Genomic DNA, 17852 nt, shown 5'->3' with positions numbered 1-17852 from the left:
ATCATTTCTTTCTTGTATAGTTTATCTTTTGCTCACCATTCTGAAGTACCTGTTATCAAATATACTAGTATACATTTATGCATTCAGATTACTTATTGGACCTTTTATTATTTAGCATCTTACTAAACATATCTTGACCAATTTTTCTGGTAATACTAAATAACTTTCCAAAGCATTATTTTTAATAGTTACATAAAATTAATGCTATGTCAAAATTTAATCATCTTATTTTGAATAAAAATTCTTACCTCTAAATGAAACATAACTTTTGTCCTCTCTCTATTCCCAGAGACTTCTAGAAACAAAATGTCTAGGTCACAGCATATGAACTTTATAAAATACTTGGTGAGTATTATCAAAGTGTTAAGAAAAAAATATTTTGAGGGGGGGTGAAAAATGGCAGAGTAGAGGTGACCTCCTGGCTCTCTGCTCCCAGAGAAAGAGGTGAAGAACTTGGATGGCTACACACGAGTGGATCGCTCCCCCCAAGAACAGCATTGTGAAACTGCAGAGAAACAGCCTAGGTCACACAACACAGGGGGAAAATAAAGGTGCATGGGAGATACAATCACAAAGTCTGGAGAGTGCCAGATAAACAATAGAGACTACAACGTGGAATGGCGGTGCCTGCCTGGCTACCAAGTGCAGTGGGATCTGACCCAGAGGAGAATGTCCTGCTCCCCCACTGACCTCCACACCCACTCAGACAGGGATGTGCCTGAAGCACCAGACAGCAGGCTCTGTGGAGAGCGGACAATAGCGGGAAACATCTTGAACTCCCTGTGCTCTGTGCTGAGACTGCACTGGGCAGGGCAGGGACTTGTCTGAGCCACCGCTCAAGGGAGTTAGGAAAAACGCCTTGCCTCTGGTGGTCAATGGGTCCAGAACAAAGGAAGTGAAAACCGAAAAGGGGGTCTACCCTGGAAATCACTGATGATTAGGCCAGCTCAGGGCGGGTCAGAAGAGCAAGACCTCCTCCCTGACATGCACAAGATTGCAGGAGGGTGACACACAAGAGACAGCAGGCGTCCTGTTGACTCAGCTCCCCATCCGGCATCCGCCAACTCCTGAACAGTCGCCCCCAGCGCTAGTGCTCTGCAGGTGGGCAGCTGCCATTTTTGGGGTCCACAACCTGGATGCTGTGGCATGCTATGGTTTTGAGCAGCACCCCTCCCCTAGCTTGGGGACTCTCATGCCATGTGCAACAGGGTCCATCCTTCCCCAAACTATTGATTCATTCAGCTAGCAAGGCCTGTATCAATGGGTGAATTTTGAGTGCTTCCTCATAAGGCTAGTTCCCCAGTGGAGGGAGGCCAACCCCTTGGGGATTCCTAGGCACTGGGGTGCTGGGTGGTCTTGGGCATCACCCCTCTCCTAGAGCAGGGGCTTTCACACCAGGAGTGGTGGGCTCTGCCTCTGGAGGTAAGGAGAAGCAAGAAAAGCCACTTTCCCTGTGTGACTGGCTAACCCCTTGGGGATTCCTAGGCACTGGGGTGCTGGATGGTCTTGGGCATCACTCCTCTCTTAGCACAGGGGCTTTCATGCCAGGAGTTGTGGACTCCAGGAAGTAGGGAGAAGCAAGAAAAGCCACTTTCCCTGTGTGACTGAAGTGAATCTGCGGGGCCTTGGTGCAGATCAATAATTGACAGCCCAGTGATTCGCCCCCTGGACTGGCTTAGGTCATCTAATAAGATCATAACTCTAGGGCCTGCTCTCAACATCCAGAAGGCTGCCAACAGTGGGGTTCGTAGTCAGGGAAGGAAAATCCCAGTCAGAGACCCCAGCAGGTATACCAAGTAACCTCTCCCATCAAGAGCAGCCTCCCAAGCAAGGTATAAAGAACCCTGCATAACATATTAGTGGCTCCCCCTAGTGGCAGATCAAGCAACCAAAGAAGTACTCACATCCAGGCTGGTAGGCAGCAGCTGTGATCTGCCTTGCTCCTACCACCACTTTAAGCAGGAACAGAGTCCAAGTAACCCTCAGGAGGGGCAAGACCCTTCCTAAAGATCACGGCATTAATATTCCTCACTCGAGGACCAGAGACCAACACAGAGGCATCATATGACCTCAATAACTGGCTCCTCCACGCAATCTACAATCAATGACAGAAAGGGTAACCCCATAGCTTAACACAATGCCCTCCATATCAAGCTATTAGAGGCCAATGGAGTTATACACACAGGTGCGATTCACCATGTGGGATCTTAAGCTGGGGGACCAAGCTCACTAATCTCCACTGGCAAGAGGTGAAGGCAACAGGTCAGAGGTAACCCAACTTGCCAAAATACTTCTAATACAAGACCTTGCACCTCCTCCCACCACTGTCAAGGAACGTCCCTTGGGGGTTTGAAGTTAAGGCCACAAACCAGTCCTAATACTTCCAGACCTTAATCAATAACCCCAATAAGAAAGAACAAGAGAAAGAATCCAGTGAATATGAAACAATGGAGAGAAAAGTCACCCCCCAAAGAAATCATAAGACCCTCAAAATGGGTTACTAATGTAAATGAAATTATTAAATTGATGGAAAAAGAATTCCAAATATGGATCTTAAGGAAATTCAATGGAATTGAAGAGAAAACAGAAACCCAACACAAAGAAGCCATGAGAACAATACAGGAAATGAATGAAAAATTATCTAAAGAAAGTGAAATATTACAAAATAAACCAAACAGAAATCCTGGAAATGGAAGAGGCATTAAAAGAACTTCAAAGCACAGTGGAAAGGCTTAAAAATAGAATGGATCACACAGAGGAAAGAATCTTAGAGCTTGAAGATAATGCCTATGTGCTAAACAAATCAGATGAAGAACAAGAACACAGAGGCCAAGAGCAAGAACAGACCATACAAAAAGTGTGGGATTGGCTGGGTGCGGTGGCTCACACTTGTAATCCTAGCACTCTGGGAGGCCAATATGGGAGGATCGCTCAAGGTCAGGAGTTCGAGACCAGCCTGAACAAGAGTGAAACCCTGTCTCTACTATAAATAAAAAGAAATTAGCAAAACAAGTGAAAATATTAAAAATTAGCTGGGCATGGTGGTGCATGCCTATAATCCCAGCTACTCGGGAGGCTGAGGCAGGAGAATCGTTTAAGCCCAGGAGTTTGAGATTGCTGTCAGCTAGGCATTCTAGCCCAGGCAACAGAGTGAAACTATGTCTCAAAAATAAAAATAAAAAGTGGGATTATGTAAAGAAACCAAATATAATAATTATAGGCATTCCAGGGAGAGAAGAAGAAAATACACAAGGGCTGGAAAATCTATTTTTTGGAATACTGGAAGAAAATATGCCTGGCCTGGCCAGAAACCTAGGTATCCAGATACAAGAAGCACACAGAACTCCTGTGAGACTCAACGTGAAGAGCCAATCACTATATCACATAATTATCAGACTGGCCAAAGTAAACATGAAAGAGGCAATGTTTTGAGCAGTAGGACGATAATAACAGATAACCTACAAACAAAAACCTATCAGACTAACTGCAGACTTCTCAAATGAAACCCTACAAACCAGAAGGGACTGGGTACTTATCCTCAATCCTGAATAGAATAATGGCCAACCTAGAATTCTTTGCATGGCAAAATTAGCTTCATCTACGAAGGAGAAATCAACACAGTCCCAGACAAGCCATCAGTAATGGAATTTGCAAAGACCAGATCTGCTCTGCAGGAAGTACTCAGACCTGCATTATATACTGAATAGCAAGAGACACCCACCAAATGAAAAGACACCCACCAAATTAAGATCACTCAAGAGTTAAAGTCCAGAACCCAGATTTCACAATGGTTCAAAAGGTAAAACAAAACAATAATAATTTACCCAACAATAAGAACAGAAATCTACCCCAAATATCAATCCTCTCAAAATATGTGAATGGCTTGAATTGTCCTTTGAAGAGACAAAGACTAGCTGAGTGGATAAAAAATTATAAACCAAGTATCTGCTGTTTCCAGGAAACGCATCTAACCCACAAAGACACTTTCAGCCTCAGGGTCAAGGACTGGAAAACAAACTTCCAGGCAAATGGAAACTAAAAGAAAGCGTGGGTAGCGATTCTGATTTCAGACAGCATAAATTTTAAAATAGCAAAAGTAAAGAAAGACAAAGATGGTCACTATATAATGGTGAAAAGAAAAATCCACCAAGAAGACTTAACAATTTTTAGTATCTATGTACTCAATACAAGAACACCCAGATATAGAAAGCAAACCTTGTTTGATCTAAATAGCATTATAAACAGTAATGCCGTAGTAGCGGGGCATTTCAACACCCCACTGTCTGAATTGGATAGATCTTCCAAACATAAAATGAGCAAAGAAATAATGGACTTAAACAGAGCTCTAGAACAAATGAGTCTAACAGACGCCTACAGAACATTTCACCTAAATAAAGCCAAATATACATTCTTCTCATCAGCTCATGGAACTTTCTCCAAAATTGACCACATCCTAGGCCACAAATTAGACCTCAACACATTTAAGAAAACAGAAATTGTACCACGTATCTTCTCAGACCATAGTGGTATAAAACTGGAGATCAATTCCAACAGAAACACTCACCACTTCACAAAGTCATGGAAATTAAACAACCTATTGCTGAATGACTACTGGGTCAAGGAAGAGATCCAGATGGAGATAAAAAAATTATTTGAATTAAATGATAACAGGGACACAAGTTATCAAAATCTGTGGGGTACAGAAAAAGCATTCCTGTGAGGAAAACTTATAGTATTAAATGCTCACATCCAAAAGACAGAAAGCTTACAAATCAACAAACTAATAAACCATCTCAAGAAACTGGAAAAGAGCAAATTAATTCTAAACCTAGCACAAGAAAGGAAATAACTAAGATCGCATCAGAACTAAATGAAATTGAGAATAAAAGAACTATACAGAAGATAAAAACCAAAGCTGGTTTTTAGAAAAAATAAACAAAATCAATAGCCCTCTTGCTAGATTGACAAGAACTAGAAAGGAAAGGACTTTAATAAACTCAATCAGAAATGAAAAAGGAAAGGTCACTACAGACATCATGGAAATACAAAACATTATCTTTGAATACTATAAAAATCTCTATGCCCCAAAACTACAAAATGTGGAGGAAATAGGCAAATTCTTAAAAACACACAACCTCCCTAAGCTCAATCAGGAGGAAACAAAATTCCTGAACAGACCAATATCAAGTGCACAAATTGGAGAAGCAATCAAAAAAATCTTCCAAAAAAAAAAAAAAAGTCCCAGACCAGATAGGTTCATATGGAAATTTTACCAAATATACAAAAAGGAACTCATACGAATACTGCAGAAATTATTCCAAAACGTTGAGAAGGATGGTGTCCTCCCCAAATCATTCTACAAAGCCAATTATCACCTTGATCCCAATGCCAGGAAAGAACTCAACAAAACAGAAAACTACACACCAATATCCCGCATGAATAGAGATGCAAAAATCCTCAACAAAATCTTAGCAAACCGAATCCAACAGCACATCAAAAAAATAATTCATCATGACCAGATGGGCTTTATCCCAGAGATGCAAGGTTGGTTCAACATATGCAAATCTATCAATGTAATTCACCACATAAATGAAAGCAAGAACAAACACCATATGATTCTCTCAATAGATGCAGAAAAATCATATGATAAAATTCAGCACACTTTTATGACAAAAAAACCTTAACAAATTAGGCATAGATTGGACATTCCTTAAAATTACTGAGGCCTTGTATGATAGACCCATAGCCAATATCATATTGAATGGGGAAAAATAGAAAGCATTCCTGTTTAGAACTGAAACGAAACAAGGTTGCCCACTATCTCCACTTCTATTCAATATAGTGCTAGAAGTCCTTGCCAGAGCAATCAGACAAGAGAAGGGAATTAAGGATGTCTGAATGGGGGCAGAAGAGGTCAAACTTTTACTCTTTGCTGATGATATGCTATTATATCCACAAAATCTAAAGGATGCAACCAAGAGACAGGAACCTGGAATTGATAAATGAATTCAGTAAAGTCTAAGGATACAAAATTAATGCACACGTATCAATGGCATTCATATACGCCACTAACAATCAAGCTGAAAATCAAATCAAAGATGCAGCACATTTCTCAATAGTATCAAAGAAAATTAAATATTTAGGAATATATTTAACAAAGGAGGTGAGAGATATTTATAGGGAGAATTACAAAACACTAGAAAAAAAATTGTAGAAGATGTACAAAGATGAAAATTCCTAGCATGCTCATGGATTGGTAGAATCAATATTGTTAAAATGTCCATTTTACCTAAAGTGATCTATGGAACTAATGCAATCCCTATCAAAATTTCACCATCATTCTTTACAGATTTAGAAAAAATCTTCTACGCTTTGTCTGGAACCAGAGAAGACCTCGTATAGCCAAAGCAATCTTAAGCAAAAAGAACAAATTGGGAGGCATCAGTCCGCCTGACTTCAAACTTCAATCCAAGGCTATAGTAATCAAAACAGCGTGGTACTGGCACAAGAACAGAGATACAGACCTTTGGAATAGGATGGAGATCCCCAGATATAAAATCATCCTCATATTGTCATCTAATCTTCAACAAAGCAGACAAAAGTATATACTGGGGAAAAGAATTCAGTAAGTGGTGCTGGGAAAACTGGATATCCACATGCAGAAGATTGAAACTGAATTCCCCACCTCTCACCTTTCACAAAAATCAACTCATGATGGATAATAGACTTAAACCTAAGGCACTAAATGTTAAGAATTATGGAAGAAAACGTAGGGAAGACCCTTTTAGACACTGGCCTAGGTGAAGAATTTATAAAGAAGACCCCCAAAGCAATCACAGCAGCAACAACAATAAACAAATGGGACGTGATCAAATTAAAAAGCTTCTGCACAGCCAAGGAAACTATCATTAGAGCGAATAGATAACCTACAGAATGGGAGGTAGTATTTGCTTTCTACACATTCGATAAAGGGCTAATCAAGAATCTAGATAGAACTTAAGAAAATTAACAAGAAAAAATCAAGCCGCCCCATCAATAAATGAGCAAAGGACATGAACAGAAGCTTTTCAAAAGAAGACAGACTAATGGCCAGCAAATACATGAAAAAGTGCTCATGCAAATCAAAACCACAAGGAGATATCACCTAACTAAAGTGAGAATGGCCTTTATCAAAAAGTCCCAAAATAACAAATGGTGGCATGGATGGAGAGAGACTGGAACACTCTTACACTGCTGGTGAGACTACAAATTAGTACAACCCCTGTGGAAAGTAATTTGGAGATACCTCAAAGAGCTAAAAATAGAAATACCATTTGATCCAGGAATTCCACTACGAGGCATCTATCCAAAGGATAAAAAGACATTCTATAATAAAGACATCTGCACTTGAATGTTTATAGCAGCACAATTCACAATTGCAAAGATGTGGAAACAATCCAAATGTCCATCAATACATGAGTGGACAAATAAAATGTGGTATATGTATACCATGGAATACTACTCAACTATAAAAACAATGGTGATCTAACACCTCTGTGTTATCCTGGACAGAGATTGAGCCCATCCTTTGAAGTGAGGCATCACAAGGATGGAAAAACATGCACCACATGTACTTGCCATCAAATTGGTACTAACTGATCAACACTAAGTTGTTCATGTGGTAATAATACTGATTGGGTGCCAGTCAGGTAGGGGGCCTGATCAGGGTAGGTCAGGAGGCAGGGGGGTAAACCCACGGCTAATGGAAATGAAACACACTTGTAGCCCTGGCTTGGGTGAGGCAAATGCATTTCATATAACCAAAATGTTTGTACCCCCATAATATCCTGAATTAAATAAAAAATATAAAATATTTTGACAAGCATTTTTATATTGATTATATGCTATATTTATAAATTAAGCTATTTATTTTGTAAATACACTTCACTTTTGTAAGTATACTTCACTTACCAAATATCCTCAATACCACTAAGATTTACGGAGAACTTGCCAAAGAATTAGATTTAAGAATTAGATTTCTATAATCTAGTTTTGGGTTTTTTGCCTAAGATAATGTGTTTATCCTCCAGTTTTGAAAGAAGGGACAAAGCTAACTTTTAAAGCCTGTGTACTGTTAGCAGATTGTTGGAGTAACTAAGTTAAATAAATAGATACACACATCAAACTTCATCTCTGAATCCAGGTGATTTGTCAACTGACTTAAATAAGGTATATATTGCTTTTAAGTCCTTTATTAAGTAGGACCTTCCTTCTTTTATTCAAGTTCTTTGTTCATTCTATGAACTTTCACTTATTTGCTTTTATTTCCTTTTTATAGCATACACACCCAAATCCAAAGAAGATGTGAAACAAAAAGACAGCTTGCTGGAGGTGCCTTTACAACTCATATTAAGCATTTCCTCTGAGCATGACTTCTGAGTATCATGTCAGCGCTCAAAAGGTTTCAAATTTTAGAGCATTTGCCTAAGAGGCAATGATGTTCCACTCTCCTAAGAGGAAAGTGGAAAAGAGTTCCCAGCTGGGTACATGATCCATTTGTCAAAGAAGTGTTGGTAGTTGTATAGGTTCAGCTGCAAATGCCCGAAATCCAAAATAATAATGGCTTAAAATAATATAGATATTTATTTCTCTCTCAAGGAAAAATCGAAGGCAGTGCTTCAGGGCTAGTTGGTGCTCCATGATTATCAGTGCCTCAGGATCCTTCTATAGTATCTTGTTGTTACACTTGCCTCCACAATCACTCTGTGGTCTAAGATGGCTTCTTCCGCTCCACCCATTAAATCAATATATGTTACATATACCACGTTCATTTACATTCAATTGCTCAGAACATAATCACATGACCACACTTAGCAGCAAGACACTGTAGTAAACCTAGTCTTATTCAGAGTGGCCATATTCCCAACAAAACAATCACACATTTTATTACTACAGAAGAAGGGTAGAAGAGACACGGGGGACAACTGGTAGTCTCTGCCACAGTGCCCTTCAAAGATTTGTGGCCAACTCTAACAAATGCACAAGACCAATGCTTATATTGTATACATACAGGTCAAGTATCCCTTATCCAAAATGCTTGGGACAAGAAGTGACTCAGATGTTGGATATTCTGGAATGTGGCATTATACTTACTGGTTGACCATTCCAAATCCAAAATGCTTCAATGAGCATTTCCTTTGAGCGTGACCTTTGAATATCATGTCAGTGCTCAAAAAGTGTCAAATTTTAGAGCATTTTATCTTCCAGGTTTTTGGATTAGAGATGTTCTTCTTGTATATGATATTCACTTCCAGTTTCAATTTATTCTCCTATCTCTATTTTTCCTTTATCTTAAATAATTTCTGGTAAAAAGTTTAGAAGGAATAAAAATGTAAATTATTAAAAGATAAATCACGGGTCAGGCATGGTGGCTTATGCCTATAATCCTGGCATTTTGAGAGGCTGAGGCAGGAGGATTACTTGAGGTCAGGAGTTAAAGACCATCCTGGGCAATGCAGTGAGACCTTGTCTCTACAAATAAAAAAATTAGCCAGGTGTGATGGCATGCACCTATCATTCCACCTACTTGGGAAATTGAGGCTGGAGGATCACTTGAGCCCACGAATTCAAGGTTACAGTGAGCTATTATCATGCCACTGCACTCCAGCCTGGGCAACAAAATGAGACCCTGTCTCAAAAATAGATAAATAAATAGTCTCAAAAATAAATAAATTGGCTGGGTGCAGTGGCTCACGCCCGTAATTCTAGCACTCTGGGAGGCCAAGGCAGGCAGACTGCTCAAGGTCAGGAGTTTGAAACCAGCCAGAGCAAGAGCGAGACCCTGTCTCTACTATAAAGAGAAAGAAATTAATTGGCCAACTAATAGATATAGAAAAAAAAATTAGCCAGACATGGTGGCACATGCCTGTAGTCCCAGCTACTTGGGAGGCTGAGGCAGCAGGATTGCTTGAGCCCGGGAGTTTGAGGTTGCTGTGAGCTAGGCTGATGCCACGCCACTCACTCTAGCCTGGGCAACAAAGCGAGACTCTGTCTCAAAACATAAATAAATAAACAAACAAACATTTTTGGTTGATGTATGAGCATGCCATTTCAAATACAAATAAATGAATTTTAGATAACTGTTTTGGATTCCCCTGGATATCCAATTAAATAAGTATTCATTCAGTAAACAATATTTGAGGACCTAATACATGACAGGCGTATTAAGTGTTCAGTAAGCAAGACATATATTTCCCTAGTCTTCTAGAAATCTATAGGCTATTAAGGGTAAGACAATAAAACAAGTAATTACAATAAAGAATGACAAGTACTATAATAAATCCTATAAGGAAATTAGCAAGAATTACTAATATTCTATGATGGAACAGCACAAAGACAGTGTCCAACAGAAAGAGGGAAGCATGGGTAGACATCTAGAGAAGGGGGAAAAAAAGTCTCATTTAAAAGCTTAGTGTTCAATACGGCCATAATGCAGTCAGTGGCAGGAGATGAGGCTAATGAGATAAGCAGGATCATGAGGAGCCTGATAAGCCATGCTGATTTTAATCCCCAAAACAATGAAAAGTCATTGCAGAGATTAAGCAAAGAACTAATATAATCATATCTGCACTTTAGAAAGACAGTCAGGGCTGGGAGTGGATGGAAGAGATGAGTTTAATTTTAGACAATGAATTAGAGGTGCATGTTAGACAGAACATCCCAGTGAAACAGTCCAGTAAGTGTTTGGAAATCAGAAGACAAGAATTACTAACATAAAATAGAATCACTGAGCAATGCAGAGGGCCCAGCTGAGGTTAAAAACAATATATTAACTGACAATGGCACCTATCTATAGCAGTGTGGAATTTCTTTTATTATCACTCAACAAATCAGAGAAAACCCTAAATTCCTTCAGGATTAAGATTCTGTCCCTCATAGGAGACAAAATACAGCAGTAAACAAAACAGACAAAGCATATTCTTTCCCTTATTCTAGTGGAATAAATAAATAAACAACATCAAGAGATAATAAGTACTATGAAGAAAAATAAAGTAGAATATGGATGTTATTTTGGGTAGCAAGGTCAGAGGAGGCCTCTTCGAAAGAGAACTGAGCACAGACCTAACTGAAGTGAGGGAGTACAGCTGGCCTTTGAACAATATAGGTTTGAACTGTGTGGGTCCACTTATATGTGGATTTTCTTCCACCTCCGTCACCTCTGAGACAGACAGACCAATCCCTCCTTTTCCTTCTCCTCCTCCTCAGCCTACTCAACGTGAAGATGATGAGAATAAAGACCTTTATAATGATCTACTTCCACTTAATGAATAATAAATATATTTTCTCTTCCTTATGATTTTCTTAATAACATTTGCTTTTCTGTAGCTTACTTTATTGTAAGAATACAGTATATAATACATAAAACATACAAAATATGTTACTGTTATTGTTAAGGCTTCTGGTCAACAGTAGCTTATTAATAGTTAAATCTGGGGGGGATCAAAAGTTGTATGTGAATTTTCAACTGTGTGGGAGGTTGGCGTCCCAACCCCCACCTGCATTGTACAAGGGTCAACTGTACTATACAAACATCTGGGACAAAACATTCCTAGCACAAGAAAGAGAAGTGCAAAGTCCCTAAAGTGAAAACATACTGGTAATACTCAAAGAGTAGCAAAGAAACCAGTGTGGTTGAGTTCAATGGGAAAGGATAGAAAATGATGTCAGAAGTAGCATAGGATACTTTGGGGCTTGGAAATGATCTCAAGTGTGACAGGGAGGCACTGGTGGCTTATGAGCAGGGAAAGGGAGAGGAACATTATCTGATCAGAAAGAAGTTGATGTCATCTATATGATAGTACAGTTTGGGAAATAAAGCAAAACTCTGAGCTAGTAATCAGAGTCTTCAATGAAAGATGAGGGATGACCAGGAAACAAGCAGGTGAGAGAAATAAGGAGAGACAGAGGGCGGCGTAGCTGACTAGAATAAGCCTGAAAGAAGCAGGCACTCTACTAGCACTGTTAGATTGAGAGAATACATGATGAGTAAGACAAAACAACTGGGGAATCTCTCAAGAGATTTAACATTTTAGTCATTATGAATGAAACTAAAATGACTATAAAATCATTTTTATTTAATTAGAATTATGAGCCTGAGTACAAATATATTATCTGCTACGTTAAAGTAATGTATTTAAATACATCAAAGTAATATGTTTTAACTATAAAGACTTTTGGCAGGAGCTTCTCAATCTTCTGGTTTGGTAGTGTTTTCCCAGGAGATGGACAGCCAACATATAACATATAGAAGCCAACTGTATTATAGTTCCATTTACTTGGAATTTCTTCATGAAATTCATGAAAGTAATATTCATTTCATGAAAGTGATATTTTATAATTTAACATAAGACATCATTCTGAATTTAGAATCTCTATATTCTAATACACATATTTATGTTGTTTCCAGACAAAGTGTCTAAGTCCTTGAATTTGCTCCACCTTGAATTTGCTTGCACACCCACCAACCCCACCATGACTTCTCACTCCACCCCTGGCCCTAGCCACTTGTTTTGTTGCCCTAGTAAAGATACACACAGTTCCTGCAGTTATAAAATCTCCCAGGGGAGAGGAGAGGCAAGCTATAGCTCCAGTCCACAGCTCCAACTAAACTGAACCAGTAGACACTTTGGCTCCCCAGCAGCTCCTCAAGGAAGCCAAGGAACATAACTCGTAAGTGTGGAAAAGCTAAACACCCAGGGGTAGACATCACTTGGTAAGAAACCGGACACAGAAAGAAGCCAACAAACAAACTGATTGCCCTTTACTACTGCTTATCCTGAGCTGTTCTGAGCCTCAGTGGTTTCATCTGGCCTCTAGGGAAAATGTCTGCAAAAGTAAGCGGCCAGCTGTGTTTTCTCAGTAATGTACCACCTTATAGTTGATTCTCATTATTCATGGTAGTTATGTTCTATAAAGTAGCTGTGAACATTGAATTAATGATATTGAATCACTGCTCCTAGAGGAAATACAGGGTTAGGTTCCTGCAAGCCTCTGGTCACAACGTTTTTGTCAACAAATCATAACCTTGTTTTGTGTGTGTTTCTGTTTAAAGATTCCTTATTTAACATATATTGCTGATTCATTAATATTGAACTCACAGCCAACAGTATTACAACTCATGCATAAATGAAGCTTGTCTAACCTATGTATTTTCTCTGTAAGGCACATGACAGCCTTCTTGTGCTTAGGAACACTATATAGCACACTTTAGCACTACAGTAGGGCTATTTTAAACACTGAAAGCACAAATGAAAAGCACAAAATGTGCAGTAAATCTGGCACTAAATAGAACACAAAAGGACACTTATTTGCAGTATGACAGCTGCAACAAGAAGGCAGAGGATCACCTGGTTTAACCACTACTGGGAAACTGCAATATACAACTCTGATTTTATACCAGCCCTATGAACAAGTCTGCAAATGACCACAAAAGCACCATATTGATTTTGGACTCAGAAACAAATTTTGTTGAATAGAAAATTCAGAAAAATGGAATCCAGAAATAATGAGGACTGACTATATTTACTCTTATTCTTTCCCTTTCCCCTTATTCTTTCTTCTCTGAAAATGTACCCTTCTCCCCACCCTCCAATATAATATTAGCCCATAAACTTTACCTAAGGCTCTGTTTTCTAGAGAATGCAGGCTAAAACGTAAAATAAATCTTAAGTTAAATATGTTTGCAGCTTAAAGAAAAAAATGAATTTTCTAACTGGAAAATATACACCTGCTTTGTTTATTTCCTATTATATATTTTCTCACAAAATAGTGGCAGTGTATATTCCCCATCTGATGATGAAAACTTAAAAAAAATCAAGCTAACTACAGCAAAAAGTATACTTAATTTCCACTTTACTAAATACGTAATGTTATCTTAAAAGATAGTACAGAGGCACATTTTTTGCTTATGTGAAAATTAAAGCATTTAAAGAAGGCCCCCAAACACCTATTTATTCATATTTTAAGTAATTTGATTTAATACAGAAAGTTATCAATCATAGAAAAACTGAAAATATTTATGGTCCACTCAGATTAAAATTTTACTAAAGAGATAGCTTAATGCTCGAAAAGGGTATGGAATAAAAGGAAATTTTCTATTCAAAATTACAACAAGTTTATTAAACCCTTAGGAATATATTTAAGAATAATAACTACAGAGAATATCACAATTAGCTATAATGATTTTATAAAGACTTTCATAGGGTAATAGACATCTTAGATCAATGGAAAAGTATTAAAGGCCTGGAAAAAGACTAATAATCTTATTTAGGATATAAGTGGTATTTCATATCAGTAGAGGGTAGGGTTGGCATTAATTAACTTGGAAATTTTAGAAAAAGTCTATAAAACAAAATAAATGTCATATATATTAAAAATTAAATATAAAAAGCTAAAACCATAAACGAGCTAGAACATATACATGGGTATTTTAATTATCTAGGAGTGAAAAAAATCTTTCTAAGTATAAGCAGTGGAGAAAATATGAAGGAAAAAATTCATAGATCTAACTATATAAATATTGAAAGCCAGTAAAAAACAAATTTCTACAGTAAATTAAAAATATGGAGAAAATCTTTTCAAAATGAATAGTAAAATATTAAGATTTTTTTTTTTTTTGAGACAAGGTCTTGCTGTCACCCAGAAAGCTGGAGTGCACTGGCATGACCACACCTCACTGTAATCCTGTGCTCAAGCAATTCTCCCACCTGAGCCTCCAAAGTAGCTAGTACTGCAGGCCTGTATCACCACACTTGGCTAATATTTTTATATTTTTAGGCTGGTCTTGAACTCCTGGCCTCAAGCAATCCTCCCACCTTAGCTTCAAAAAGCATAAGCCACTGAACTCAGCCAAATATTAAGGTTTTTTATACATACTGAGCTTTTATGAATAAATTAGAAGAGATAATCACAAAAGAAAATCAATATAGATATAAAAATCAAAAAGAATAAATACAAATAAAAAAAAAGAAGTGGAAGAAAATGTTTGACATCACTAGAAACCAAAGAAATACAAATTAAAACAAACATTTGTTACCCATAAACTGTGGGAATAATATGAATCCTATTATCTAGTGTTCAACTGCTGAAATATGGTAACTCCCACAGCCTTTGGTTTAGCAGAATAAATTGGTACAACTTTTTCAGAAAACCATTTGATAATGTGTACTGAAAGTGTTTAAAATGCTACATACCCTTTGACCAGATATTCAGCTTTTAGGAATTAACTTTAATGAAATTATTTCAATCTACATACAGATAAAACTAAAAGAATATTCATCTAAAAGTAATAACAAAGAAAAATTGAGAAACAACCTAAAATTCCAAAACCAATGGTCTATTTAAATTATGATACAGCTTAGAATATTTAATGTCTAGGTAAAATATTCACGATATTACATTTGATTTTAAAAAGTTGTGTGTATGTATATGTGTCTCTCTGTGTAATATTAATACATAGCTTACTATTTTCCAGGCAGTATTAAGCACTTAAAAAATATATTCCTTATAGTCCCCAGTGAGTTAGGTATTATTGCTAATTTTAGTTTACAAAGCAACATTATGACAATTTCTGTTTTAAAAAAGTTGAAAAACACACATGTAGTGTACATATACCCACACACATTAAAAGACCCAAAAGGCCTTCATCAAAATGATAGTAGTTATCTCTAGAATAATATATGATTATTCTTTTCATTTATATTTCTAAGTTTTCACCAAAAACACATATTGCACGTATTATAAGGAAAGATGTTATTAAAAATAAAATATAAAGAAAATCAACTCACTTGCTTACTTGTATTATTCATATATAGAAATTTTCCTCAGTTCAGAATAGAAACATGAGGAGATTAATTCAACTGCTTCTTCTTAAGGCTGTGTCCATTAGGGGAAAAATCTAGTCAAGATTCATAAGCCAGTGTTGGATACTGGCTACCCAATGCTTTTTGACTAGATATATGTCATCCCAAATTTTGCCACCATTCCAACACACACCAATTTTGTATGCTCTATCAGATCCTAAACAATAAAAAGCGACCTAAATCTTCATCATGTTATTTGCACAAAGTCTAAAAAAGGTTTGAGTCTACAACTTATTAGAGATTTTACTCCTACAAATCACTTAGCCTTGGTTTTCCCATCAATAAAACAGAAATAATACCTTCCTCAAAAGGTCATATATACAATGCTTTAGCTCATACCAGCTCAATAACTACATTTCTTAACTATTTAAATTTCTTTAAATTACATGGTTGTTACTTACCGACAGGATAATTCTCCATCCATAGCATCATGTTCATCTGTACTGGTATATGTTAATCTTCCTCCTACAACTGTCCCAACTAAGTATACTAGCCATGCAAGACGTCCTAATATATAACAAGAAAGAAAAAGGTTAGGAAATATTAATAGAAACAAGCTTATTTTTCAAAAATGTCCAAATTTAGCAAAATTATCTATTCTTTCAAACAAGTGATAAACTACTATGAACTCAGTTCTTGACATAAAGTAGAGATTTGGGCATTAAGTTTATCAAGGCAGTATAACAGTTAGAACGGCACAGATTTTAGAGTCAGATACAACTACATTTGAATCCTACCTCTACCAATTTTCTATGTGATCTTACATAAGTTACTTACATCTTTAAGTCTTAGGACTTTTTCATTTGCAAAATGGAAAAAATAATATCTACCATGAAGACTTATGATTGAAATTAAATTTGATAACAAAACAATAAATGTAATATTGAGGACCAGGACTGTTATTTAGTAGGAAAGTACTATTATGAATGATCCAATGACCAGCATCTTTTCTGAATGTTCAATGTCATGACAGTACAAGTCTGATCATTTTAAATATTGCTCCTGCTTAAAACATAATAGATGGTAATAAATTTATTCCCTTTGTATTTTTGTGCATGATTTTAAAAAATCCAAGATTTCACTGTGCAATTCATGTTGTTTGACAGTCGAGTTAGCTTCATGGCCAATAATAGCAAAAGATGAAATATTTTCACAGGAGTGGCACAAATGGCAACATTTATAGTTTTCACAAATCTTACTTTGAAGTATACTGCCAAAATTGACTAATTTGGGAAATGGAAGTATTTATTGAATGATTTTTGTTTAATGCATATTATTTTACACCTCTGGATTCATCACATAAGATCCTCCAGTATGAATAATTAACAACATAAAATTAACTTCCTAAAAAGAAATTTTGTGCTATCCCTAGAGACTAATTTTTCACAGATGAGCAGGCTATTTCGTAGTACTTAAATCAATTACATTTCTGATTGTACAACCTTTTCAAGTGAACTTAGGGGTTCAGAAAAGGTGTGGAATTTAACAGTCAAGAAAGAGGCTATCTGTGCTTGTTAGAAGACTTAACGTTAAAAAAAATGTAGAAAAAGAATACATTCTTCCTATTTTCCTGTGGATAATAGCAGTCATTATTATATTACAACTAATGAACAACTCCCTCATAATTTCTGAAGAGACATCAGACTATTAAGGTGACAGACTTTCTGTAAATTAGAAATATAGTGTGTCATATAACCACATCCCTTATGCTATCAAAAAACAAAAATGAATAAATCCAAATTGACCAATGATACAGCTTTATACATTAGCAATGTGAAACACATTAAATAGGAGAACATAATACTAATTTGATCAAGTAATCATCATAAAACAGACTCAAGTTTCATGATATGTATAATTAGTGAAAAAGGTAAAGTCCATGTAGGAAACTGAAGGTATTCAGAAAGTTACTCTATGTACTTCAAAGTGTTTTATAATCAATAAAAGTCTATA

At 36.8% G+C, this 17852-nt stretch overlaps 1 protein-coding gene across 4 annotated transcripts in view; it reads right to left on the bottom strand.

Annotated features, from left to right (window-relative positions):
- The window catches only part of RANBP17 (RAN binding protein 17), a 361100-nt gene that overhangs the window by 275483 nt on the left and 67765 nt on the right, over positions 1-17852 (bottom strand). For all 4 annotated transcript variants that reach the window (XM_012756963.3, XM_075996284.1, XM_012756961.3 and 1 more), the window contains one exon: positions 16301-16406. In XM_012756963.3, the coding sequence (XP_012612417.2) occupies positions 16301-16406 (106 nt within the window). The remainder of the gene's footprint in view (positions 1-16300; positions 16407-17852) is intronic.

The sequence above is a fragment of the Microcebus murinus genome, chromosome 21 (assembly GCF_040939455.1).
Source record: "Microcebus murinus isolate Inina chromosome 21, M.murinus_Inina_mat1.0, whole genome shotgun sequence".
Taxonomy (NCBI): Eukaryota; Metazoa; Chordata; class Mammalia; order Primates; family Cheirogaleidae; genus Microcebus; species Microcebus murinus.
The sequence above is the reverse complement of the archived record's forward strand: the minus strand, read 5'-3'. Positions and strand labels throughout refer to the sequence as shown.